This window comes from Dunckerocampus dactyliophorus, chromosome 18 (genome assembly GCF_027744805.1).
Source record: "Dunckerocampus dactyliophorus isolate RoL2022-P2 chromosome 18, RoL_Ddac_1.1, whole genome shotgun sequence".
Lineage (NCBI taxonomy): Eukaryota > Metazoa > Chordata > Actinopteri > Syngnathiformes > Syngnathidae > Dunckerocampus > Dunckerocampus dactyliophorus.
In genome coordinates this window covers 19,881,810-19,894,131 of record NC_072836.1, presented here as the reverse complement: position 1 = coordinate 19,894,131, position 12,322 = coordinate 19,881,810, and the positions used below count along the sequence as shown (strand labels likewise).

The 12,322-nt window shown below is 41.1% G+C and overlaps 2 protein-coding genes across 2 annotated transcripts; both read right to left on the bottom strand.

Annotated features, from left to right (window-relative positions):
• Window positions 1–5,688: 5,688 nt before the first annotated feature.
• LOC129171684 (SUMO-conjugating enzyme UBC9-like) lies at window positions 5,689–10,168 on the bottom strand. Its single transcript, XM_054760585.1, has 7 exons — window positions 9,845–10,168; window positions 9,567–9,653; window positions 9,396–9,479; window positions 8,625–8,697; window positions 7,447–7,556; window positions 7,191–7,270; window positions 5,689–6,189 (listed from the first exon to the last, which is right to left on the bottom strand). The coding sequence occupies exons 2-7, from the start codon at window positions 9,630–9,632 to the stop codon at window positions 6,126–6,128; spliced, it is 477 nt and encodes a 158-aa protein (XP_054616560.1). The 5' UTR covers window positions 9,633–9,653; window positions 9,845–10,168; the 3' UTR covers window positions 5,689–6,125.
• A 547-nt stretch (window positions 10,169–10,715) lies between these two features.
• Window positions 10,716–12,186, bottom strand: mpst (mercaptopyruvate sulfurtransferase). Its single transcript, XM_054760584.1, has 2 exons — window positions 11,565–12,186; window positions 10,716–11,413 (listed from the first exon to the last, which is right to left on the bottom strand). The coding sequence occupies exons 1-2, from the start codon at window positions 12,151–12,153 to the stop codon at window positions 11,115–11,117; spliced, it is 888 nt and encodes a 295-aa protein (XP_054616559.1). The 5' UTR covers window positions 12,154–12,186; the 3' UTR covers window positions 10,716–11,114.
• Window positions 12,187–12,322: the final 136 nt, after the last annotated feature.

The following is a 12,322-nucleotide window of genomic DNA, read 5'->3' as shown; positions in this document are numbered from 1 at the left end:
ACATAAATAAACAATCCTAAACTAAAGTAAGTATTTTTTTCACAAAAAAATGCATAAGCTTATGAATATACAGGTAGTTATTATACAGTATTTTCCAAAAAAATGTTTAGGTTGTAATCTGTATACTTTAGATATTCTTCAAAGAAGGCATATTTCTCAAGTCATATCAATAAATATTCATAAACAAAAGTATTTTTTCAGGAAAAAATACTGAAGCTTATGACTATAGTTGAAGTGTTTTGAAATGGTCCTAAAATGACAAGAATAAAGTCAAAATCATTTTCCTGAGACAAAGTTTTGAAAAAGAAAAATGACAGTTGTGATGTTATGAGAATGTAGCGTTCATATTTTTATCCAAAAAAGTTTGTATGAAGTTATAAAATTACAAGAAAAACATTTTTTTTGTAAAGTAAATAATCTTATGAAAATAAAGTCTTATTTTGTCAAGAAAAATGTGTCATCTTATCTTAATATCAAAATTTCCAAATGAAAAATACTAAAGCCTACTGTACATTTACAGCATAAATTCTAGTATTTGCTCCATGAAATTGTATTAATTTATTCCCAAAAGTCTATTATCTGCATTGATTCCAGTATGTGTATGTTACATTTTTTATAGTAATAGTAATCATATAATAAAGTAATATTTTCTTAAGGAAAAAGTGAAAAAAGTTGTATTGTTGTGAATGTAGTCTTAAAGGTATTTTTTGTTGAAGGTTACAGTATTACTTGAATAAAACTGTATTTTTTTTTTCAAGAAAAAAAAGTCAAAATGTCGGGGAAAATAAGTCTTATTTTTCCCCAGAAAATAAAAACATCTTAGAATCTTAGAATAAAGTTGTATTTTTAGAATGTCGAAATGATTAATTTCTAAATCATTTTTGATTGTTATTCTATTTTTAACAATAATACAATTCATGTGAAATTTGATGAACAGTATAGCACATTTAAAACGACCCCAGTGCTGTACAGAAATAAAGTCAAGTTAGCTAAGCTAGAAAAAAAGGCAAGTAGAAGAAAGAAGAGGACAATTAAAAAAACGAATGTCTCGGGTTCAACGAAAAGCTGTTGTGCGATTACAGGCAGCGCTTAAAAACCGCAAAATAGTCACGTGTGCAACCAATTGCAACTTGTTTCTGACGCCTGCAGTCGACCTGAATGTTGTACAAGTCCCCCCACGCAGTCACTGAGGTGTCAGCGAGCCGAGGGTGGGAAACGGAGGGTGAGAGGTTGAGGAGGAAGATGAGCGCACAGTGCGATGCAACACCCTTCGGGCCGGCCGTGCCTCAGGGTCACAGAAGATGGTGGTGGAGTGTGTGTGCGCTCCAAGTGAAGAGCGCAAAGACTGCTCCAGACAGACGCCTGGAGGTGTCTTACAGTCTCAGTGTAACGTTATGCCAACGTAATGTTAGCATAAGCATGTTGTAATGTGTCATCCCATCAGAAACGGTGAACAAAGGCCGCATCCAACCAGAAGACAATGCAAATGGAGGGGAAATCCATAGTGTCTTGCATTCATTTAGCTTGTTATTTGACTGAAAATCCCCACCCGCACACCCCGGTGGGGTTCACAGCGTCATTGTCTACAAAGAATCAGCTTTACTGAACGTTTATGACTTGGCAGCAGAAGCAGCGGCTTCAGACAAAGCTTCAGTGGTTGCGTTAAAACCGCCTCCATGCTAGTGCCTAAACACATCACACACACATGAAAAGACTTCTAAGTAGCAGTCGCATTTGAGTTTAATCCACATTTGAAAAGAAAAGAAGATGCGTGATGTTTTAACATGATAAGGGAGAGTTGGGATTTTTTGACATGAAGTTGTATGGCATCCCCATCAGCAGTGTCGTGCATCGGCGGTGACTTACCCCCCACTTCGTCCCGTGAGCACAGTTCTGGGTGGATTTCGGCGATGACGAACGTAGTTCTGGTTAGTTTCATACACAACAATGAGTTTATTTTGAACGTGCATACAAGTTACATTGAAATACATCACAGAGTGCAATTCACAGTTCCACATGTCCAAAAAGGAGTAGGAAGAAGCAAGGCTTATTTAATCATATCCCCCCCATCTGTTTCATATCAATTACAATGCATTTGTACACTTCCTGTATTTTAAATGTACTCTTTGCCAATTTTAAATACATAGGATATATAATATAATATAACAATGTGGTAGAATAGGAGTCATTATGAGTGTAAAGGTGACTATAGGGGTGTTATTCCATGTATAGAAGCCTCTAATAATGTTAATAACCATATTTAGGAGGTCGTAAAGTGGTTTCCAATGATGTAACTATGAAAATATTCCATTTATAAATAAGGAATCCTTCTTCACGGACATTCACTGACCACGGTCACGTCCGGAACCAAATAACCACGATAAAGGAGGGATTGCGTTATTATCTCATGTATGCTGTACTGTGCAAACGTTTGAAGACACCACCAATGTTATTCAGCTAACACAGTAAAACAGTAGATAGAAGGACTTTGTGTGTGGGCGGGGGTGGGCGGGGGCCACATGGACCACATTTGTGCTAACAATTCAGCCTTGGTCAAGGTCTGATTTCTACCAAGCGACGTTCTAGTTATATGTGGTCATTAAAATATTACTAAAACAACATCAAACATCTAATGATACCATAACAGCAGTGGTGGGCGGTCAGAGCCAGCAAAGCCTTCTCTGCTGGCCTAAACACTATCAGAAGCACTGACCTGCTGACCTACTGTACATTTACAGCATAAATTCTAGTATTTGCTCCATGAAATTGTATTAATTTATTCCCAAAAGTCTATTATCTGCATTGATTCCAGTATGTGTATGTTACATTTTTGTTGTCCAATCAGATGTCAGCTTCTATGTGTTGCCATACCAGTGTAATCTGCCCAGGGCCTTCACAATCAGGAGTGCTGTTTCTGTCACCGATCTGATATCAGATTCACCGCTTGCCGTGTTATTGGATGAAAGTTGATTCCGGACTGCTCCAGATGATGTTGTAGTGTAGAGGTTTGTAGTTTAAAGTTGTTTTCGAGACGATGCTTTCCGAGATAAAAGACATATTCGTTCTGTAATTCCGTGAAGCCGCTCATTGTTATGTTGGTGTACGGTTTGTATAATTGCAACGTGGTGGCGGCGGTGTGAAGAGGTGGATTACGTCATTGAAGGCCCAGCTATGAAATGCAATCTGTCGCCACATTGAGTCATTTTCAAGCACCCCGCTTTTCCATTTCTGTCAGCAATTTGTTTGTTGAGTTTTTGGTTCAAAATGTTTCTCTCTGTCCACTCCACTGGCGATGCGCATGGACGGGGGGAGACAGAAAGGATACAAATCAGAACACGTGCATGTAATGTGACGACACGCGGGCTTTAATAGATCCTTTCCACGTGCTCTAGATGCACTTATTTTTTTGAATGCACCCAACACATTCTCTGTTGTAGATTACATAATTCACGGCTACAAAAAGAAGGCATGTGTCACAACTTTCCACACATGCCAAGTTAAAGCATAAAGGGATAGAGAGGATATGTTTCTTTCTGCACTCAAAGGCGAGACATTTTCTCCTATCATATGGTTACTATTCATGCAAAGCCTATTTTTAATTACCCTAACCAAGTCATTCTGCCAAAAATAAACCTCAGGCATCTTTTTGACACACCATAAAAACATGATTATTGATAACGTCCGGACTATTCAGCCTTGGCTTTGATATAGTAGGACTTTCGTAAAGCAGGACCCAAGACTCAGGCTGGCACGTAACGCTATGATGATCCATAATTTCAAATGATAGAACGTAGGGGTTTCGTAGAGCAGAAAGACGCCACTAACCTATTTCATCTGTTTTGTGGCCAAACCACAGATGCGGGTCTGGAGGCCAGGCCACCAGTGAGCGGCCCGTGTAAGAGTCCTTGGTGACAGATGTCCACGCTGGCGACACACCTAAAGATGACATTTAGGATGTTAAGTCTGGAAGAAAATGGAAAATAGAAGAAAAAATCCACATTGAGTTTCAGGTGGCTAATGCTCGATGGATTTTTTTTTTCCCCCTTAATGTTCGCAGAGGCCGCACGGTGGGCTAGTGGTTAGCATGTTGGCCATGCAGTCACAGTCAGGAGATTGGGAAGACCTGGGTTCGAGTCTCATGTTCCCCCCGTGTGTGCGCACATTCCAAAAACATGCATGTTAGGTTCACTGGCGACCATAGGTATGAATGTGAATGCTTGTTTGTCTATATGTGCCCTGCCATTGGCTGGCAACCAGTCCAGGGTGTACCCTGCCTGTTGCCTGAAATCAGCTGTGATAGGCTCCAGCATACCCGCACGACACAAAAGAGGAGAAGCGGTATAGAAAATGGATGGATGGATGGATGGATGGATGGATCCATAATTATCGGCCAATAATTATCGTGCTCCCCTATTAAACAGGGCTGCATGTGACCAACTCCACCAGTAGATGGTGCACTTGTTAAACAATGCTGGCCTTTGAGGAAGAAAAAGCCAAACTGGACCAGCAAGGACTCATTGATTTTCTGTTTGTATTATAAATTGACAGGATCTTCTAGTTTTAATTTGTTTTTATCATAATAAACAATAAAAAAACTTCTCCTTATTGCCGCTAGAGGGCGTGTGAGGTGAGATCAGTTTGTTACACAAACGACTGGTCAACATAATATAAAGTTTAATAATAAAGTATAATAATAAAGTCGTACATTTACGAGAAAAAAGTCTTAATATTCCGAGAATAAAGTCATAAATTTATGAGAACAAAGTTGTAAAATTTATGAGGAAAAACGTTGTAAATTTACGAGACAAAAGGTTGTGATAGTACGAGAAAAGTTGTAAATTTACAAGAACAAAGTCCTAAATTTACAAGGAAATTTACATGAATAAAGCTGTAAATTTCTGAGAATAAAGTCGTAAATTTACGACTTTACTCTTGTAAATGTATTACTTTTTAATATGAATAGACAGAATTCGTATGAATTATGCCTTCTTTCTAGCTTGTAAAAAATATTCCAATATGAACACATTATGTAACAAATACATAGAAATAGAAAGTTATTATGGAATTTAGGTCCATTAAAACAGGCTTTCAGTGGGTTTTTGAAAAATCTAAACATCAAACACACTGCGTGTGTGTGTGTTACATCGATGCTGGGTCGAGGACATGAAGGCACAGGAGGTTCCTAACATCACTACAGGCTGGATGTTCATACACACCAGGAAATATGTCGGTCCGCAGCAGATGAGCCAGCCTGTGATGGCTGTCAGGATGTGTCAGGGACGATGCTGGATCTGCATAGTGAGGCGACACCAGTGGTGGCACCGCTGGTATTTTTACTGGTGTCATCAACAGCACAAATTCAGCAACACGCGCCCAAAAAAAAAAAAGTTTTTCTTCTGCCTCCAAGCTGTGTTTATCTTCAGTCCAAGGCCCGGTAAGGTCATTGTGACATACTAAACCACACCAGATGCAAGGCGAAGCAAAAGGTGTTACATTTCTTGCAAATATCACACACTTGACACCGGAGAACATTACATCAGGTTTCAACCTCGGACTGAAAACAAAACATTGCAAAAAAAAAAAAAAAGCAAAAAAACCCTGCAGATCAGCAAAAAAGAGCTATGCAAAAAAAAATAAATAAATAAAACACTGTCAACCAGGACACACTGAGAAAAACACCACAGGCGCTCATTGACTATTGTTCTTTTATTCAAGTTTATTTCACAATAGCACGCAATTTGTGTTCTGCGTTATAATACCACACACAAATGTCAACAGGCTAAAACAATATAAAACATAACTTCCACAATTGTCTTTATTTATAATATGTACATGCGCTCGTTTATCTAGAGGCGAAAACTCTCTGGCTTTTTGCTCGTTCCCATTTACATGAATTGAAACTGACTGGATAAAGCAAAGTGGTGGCCTACCTGCCTCTTTTTCTAACTAACGCTTGCCCCCCCCGCCCCTTTTTTCTTTGCTGGACGGCGTTGGGGTTATCTTTTACATGCCACCTATGAAATAATACTGAAACGTGGATTCTTGTTGGAGTGGGTGGTCCTGTCTGTCACCTGTGTGTGTCTCCCTGGTAGGCCGGGGCGGGGAGGAGGCCGGTGTAGTCTGATCTACGCGGGTGCAAACTTCTTGGCCTGGGCCCTGACCCGCTTCTCATAGTCCATCCGGTTCTGACTGGAATTAAAACACAACAGTACTTTAATCCCGAATAATGGTTGTACAACAATAGTTTTGGGGGGGAATGATCAAGCAGGACATCTTTAAGCCAGTACAGTAATACTTCACTACTTTGTGCTTTTCGGTTGTTTCCTGGTTGAATACAGCCTATTATTAGTCCACAAATATGCATATTTAAGCAAATTGTACATATTTTTGCCTAAATTAAGCATTTTCAAGCATAAAAAAGCTAAATGAAATAAAATACAAATATGTGGCATTCTGAAGACGCTGTGATGATATGTAGTATTCTACCCTGGTCACTAGGTGGCAGTAATGTTACTGTAATGTTCGGTGAGACACTCAAGCACAAGAGTTTACCGCCTGAATGATCTCACAACAGGCACAAAACAGGCTAAAACTCAACTCTGATGTCACTTCCTGTCCACCCCCCACGCAAATCCTCTAGCAACAGAACACATTTGCAGCAACACACAGGAGCACAAGTCCTATTTGTTTCATTAGTTTTAACATTGGCAGCTCTACCATGCTGGGTGTTGCATGTTAACGTTAGCATGTTAATGTTTGCATTGTGGCATTTTAGCTGTTTCCATTTACAGACTTATCTAAACACTTAGTGCTATCATGCTCATTCCGTGCAGCTTGGCCTCTTTGGCTTTGACACTCGCACCTTTCCTGATCATTTCTGTTTTTTTCTCCCTTCGTCTGTTAATTCAGCTCACGCATTCACACATAATGTCTACTGACAGTGCATACCTCTAGTTATGTCTACTAAACTGGTTAATACGAGTGAATAGGCGTGCTATTTCATGTCTAGAGGGCACTAATTGTGTTTAAAAACATATCCAGAAGGTCGTAAACAGGTTTTCTATGCTGTTAACTACAAAAATATTCGATTTTGCGGTAATTCACTTATCACAGCCGGGTCTGGAACCAATTCATTGTGATAAACGAGGGATTACGGTATTCCAACAGTCATCGCTAAAGTGGACTCATACCAGTAAATTGTGTAAGCCTCTGCTTGTGCTGGGTCTTGAATGTTGGGCTCATTCAGCAGCTCCTGGATTCCCAACAGGATCTGAAAACACAGCATGTGATCAAAGTAATCAGCGTGAGCGCCAGTTTGCAGCCTTATGTAACGACTCAGCGGCACAGAACAAAATGTAAAAACACACGGCATCTAACACCAACACTGCACTGAACATGAAAAAGACTGACGGGTGAATGATGCTAATAATAAACAAATGGACAAACCTGTTTGATGGTGATGGCAGGCCTCCAATCTTTGTCCTCCTCCAGGATGGACAGACACACGGTGCCAGATGGGTAGACATTTGGATGGAATATTGGTGGCTCAAACTTGCCTGATGGGTGGAAAAACACACACAATGTCAAAGAAAGTTTCCCCAAATATAATCAAAACATTTCTGAACATATAGTTATCACTCATCAATTGGTTGATAAGTAAATTAACGCACAATCGATTATTTAGAGCATAGAAAACCAGTTTACGGCCTTCTAAATACGGGTGGTTTTTAACATTATTAGAGCCCTCTAAACATGAAATAACACCCCTATAGTCACCTTTACACTCCTATTACCCAATATAGTCGACACAATCAGAAAAAAACAATCCACTTTCAACATAAATAAGACTCGTGCTCGTGTGTGTTGCTGGGTGGCGGACAGGAAGTGACGTCGGGGGTTCAGAGTTTTAGCTTGCCGTGGGTTACGGCCGCAACAGTAGCACGTCTTAGAGATTATTGTGCCTGTTGTGAGATCTTTCAAACCTACAATAAAAGCCTGTTGTTCCGGCGATCAAGTCTGGTGCTTGTGCGTCTCACCGAACATTACAGTAACATGACTGCCACCTACTGGCCAGTGTAGAGTACGACATATCTTTGCATCTTTGAATGCCTCATATTTGTATTTTAGTTCATTTTGCCAATTTTATGCTTGAAAATGCGTCATTTAGGCAAAAAAAATCTTAAATATGCATTTTTTTAAATTAATAATAGGCGATATCCAACCATGAATCCGTATGATTTATTAATATACAGTGTTTTTTAAAAACCCGTGATAAGAGTGACGCCTCAAAATTCGAAGCGGCGAGGGATTACGGTATATCGTCACTAGGAACAATATTATACAAATGAAACTTGGATACACTATAGTTATAGTAGTAGTAGTAGTAGTAGTAGTAGTAGTAGTGGTGTAGAACATGACTCCACACGCAGCCATTATTGTCTAAATCGCTGTAATCTTGACGCTACATCCAAGCTTCATTTCTGTAGTCCATTTGAGAAGATATAACGGTTGCTTCACTGTAGTGAGATACTGTAACATAGACAGAGATGCTTGAGATTCTTGTGACATTGTGCTGTACGCTGTCATGTCATGAGGCAGCTTAGTGTGGTGCCAGCGGGACTCACATTTGGGCGGCGAGGAGGGGTAGTCATCTTTGAAGAGCATTCTTAGTTTATACAGTCCTCCCTCCCACAAGGTCTGACAAACAAGGCAGAAATGTCTACTTCAGTCAAAACAAAACAAAATGCCAGCAAAACACAGTGATGCTAATGATTGTACAAATACACCAGCCAATAGCTAAAGGGCCAATGCTCTTATCAGCCTCGATAGTCGTGCCTGTCTGCCCTCCGGCAAACATCTTTTGCTTGCTGGCAGCCATGTTTTTCTACCAATCTTGCTCAAATTTTACACACGTGTTTTTCAGTCCATGATACACACCCAAAGTTCCAGTGTGTTTTGCAGAGCGTATGCAGCAACGTCCAAATACTCCAAACACAGACATGAGCCAAAAACATACAAACTCCGTAAAAGAAAGGCAATGGAGGAATGCTGCAAATGACAAAAAGACACAGAAACGCCCAAAACAACTGCATGCATACTTGCAGCATTTCTTTCATGCAGCTGTTTTGGGCAATTGCAGCATGTTTCTTCTGCATCCGTTTTTGACCCTGAAACGTTTATGCGATTGCAGCATTTCCCTGCTGCAACTGTGTGGTTTTTGGATTATTTCTGTGTTTGGACGTTGCTGCGCCTTTGCCCCTGCTGTGTGAGAAATTTCAAGTCAATCCGAATTTATGGAGTCCAACTTTGGCGCCACCATGTGGTGTATTTGTCAGAAAAATAATAGCACAGGTGATAGAAGCGCCATGATATCAACAAAACATACGACTCCTTACTCCTTTCTTTCCAGGAATGGCACACTCCCAGTTCATCAGATTCATGGTTCCATCAGGATTCTTGGTAGGTACAGCCACAAACCCCTGTGTGAAGGAGAACTATTTCAATACCTACACATGGTCATGTATGACGAAAGCATTACAGAAAGGTGTCGTAAAGCCGCTACTTACAAACGGGTGGTCTTTCCTCCAGGCTTTGCGCTCCTGGGACAGTCTGCTTAGAGCAATGCCAGACATTTCTGCTCATTTACCCTTCCTCTATGTGGAAAAATAAAAACAACTGAATTAATAATTACATCTACATTAAAGACGGGGCGTTTTCCCATCAAATGACACGTAAGCAAATGGCGACTCGTCGGACGCGTACTTGTTACAGAGACAGATAAGACAGGGTTAATTTAACCGTTATATTGACTTGACGGTGGACACATCCACACATTCCTCCTTACCAGTTTAAATGTAAAACGATGTCTCCCTTCAAACGAAACCCGCGCGTTATTGTTGGGGGCGAATATCAAAATGTCTGAGTTTGTTACGATTCAGCTGTGTGGCGGCGACCGAAGAAAACACCCTCGTCGTTACAAGTAAAAAAAACACAAATAATGGATCACTAGGGACGTAAATGACCACACCGATTAAACCTCACTTGGTTTAACATTCCTCTGACAATCTAAAACGAATATAGTGATGTTCCTGTTGTCAGAGTTTTCATATATTGCGAAAAATAATCAGTCTCGGATTCTCGTTAGGGTGGCTAGCATTTGGCGAAAAAAGAGGACCCCAATTTGTTTATTTCGGGAGGACCTTCAGGCAGTTTGTTGGACAGCCCACAGACGTACGTCCAAGGCTGTCGGCCATCTTTGTTGTGGCGCGGGACTGACCAGTCAAGACTTCAGAATTAGTCACTTTATAAGACAATTATTTATCCACAGGAGTGAATTATTTCATAAAAAAGTTTTTTTGCAATTGCCCGATTCATTTTGTGAGTGCATTCTAATGGGGATTTTTTTTAATCAGCTGTATTTGATCAATTGCTGCACTATTATCATAGTCTGTACAGTTTATTTTTTATTTTGTTTGAGTACTTGGTCATCTTGTCATACACCCGAACGATAGCTCAGGAAGACGTCTGAGCTATCTAATGAATAATAAAAGGAATACGAGGAAAAGAAGCCCATTTAACCCCCTCCCCCCCAATAATTCCAACGGCTCAGTTTTATTAAAATGGAAAACTTTTTGAAGAGAACTCAGCCACTGACTTGCGTCCTCACAGGTATTTGGAATTTCCTTTAATTACATAAACTGCTATATACAGTCTGTTTGCCATTTACAATATTTTGCAATTCAGTGTCCCATAATGCATCCCAAAAAAAGCTGAATACTTACTTTTCTGCTTAATGAATCAATGACACATGAGCCTGCCAAAGTTTACATGGAATCATATAAGAAAGCAGAAAAATAATGCATTTCAGTTTGTAAAATACAGCTCTGTTTATTAAAAATAAGTACTCTTTGTTTTTGTGAGCATTTATTCTCATTTCTGAAATGCTGTCTGAAATAGTGTTGCAACCTGCAGTCATTAACTCTGCAAAGATGATTAATCATTTACTGCTACAAAGCACTAACGTGGCTTAAAAGTGCAAATGTTTCCTTCACTTGAAACAAACATATTTTTTGGTACCACAAGAAGACATCCTAGTCTGATCTAGTGGGCTGCCCTCACATCTTCTTTCCCTCTCCCTCTGAGATGACATGCTCAGGAGACGCCCTTTTAAACCACTCAGCCCAGGAGCCGTCATAAACGCACACCCCCGGGTGGCCCAGAAGGTGAGCGGCCAGAACGACAAGGCATGCCGTGACGCCAGAACCGCAGGTGGCCCAAAGCGGCTGGTCCAGTTTCACCCCAGCCTCCTTGAACAGTGTGGACAAGTCGTCATTGGCCAGATATTTTCCAGAGGCATCCAGGAAGGACGTGAATGGCATGTTGACTGCACCCGGGAAGTGGCCTGGCAAGGTGCCTGTAAAAAAAACAACAAAATCATCAACAATAATAAATACAAATGCAATTGAAATATACGGTATGTTTTTTTTAATAATATATGTGATTGATTTTAAAATCTATCATCTAACTAAACAGTTATATATCCTAGAATGAAAAAGCCTGCTCACCCTCTCTGGGCTCCGGTTCGATTCCCCTGAACCTTCCCGCAGACCTGGCGTCCACTACCTGCACCTGCTTGGTCCTGATGTTCTCCAGCATGTTCTCATAAGTCTTCACCCACGCGGGGTTCGTGGTCACCTGGAAGTCCCTGCGCTCCGGCTTCACCTGTTCCGACGTCACCGGCCGACCTTCGGCTTGCCAGTTCTTCATACCCCCGTCCAGCACCGACACCAAGCTGTGGCCGAACAGCCGGAACATCCACCAGACGCGGGGGGCGCTGTACGAGCCGAAGCCGTTGGTGTCGTACACCACCACATGAGTGTCGTTGCCGATACCCAGCTCGCCCACGTAGCGTGAAAAGTGGCTGGCTGTGGGCAACATGTGGTCGTACGGCGAAGTCCGGTCGCTACACTCGTCTATATCAAAGAACGAGGAGCCCGGTATGTGCTTCTCAGTGAACTCCGCTTTCGGGTCTCTTTTGGTAACGGGTAGGTACCATGATGAGTCCAGGACCCGAATTTTAGAGCCGACCAGGCCGTTTTTGATGGCGTCTGCTAGCCATTGGGCTGAGACCACAGCGCGAGCCTGTGCCGCCATGACAGTATGCAAAGCAATTATACAAGGTGACCACCAGAGGGGGCCGGAGAGGCGTGGGCCTGTAAAAACTGGTGGAAAGTAAGAAAATGACCCGAATATAAGACGACCATAAACATAAAACGACCCCTAGTTTTCAAGGCCCTTTTTGAGAAAAAAATGCAAATGGTGA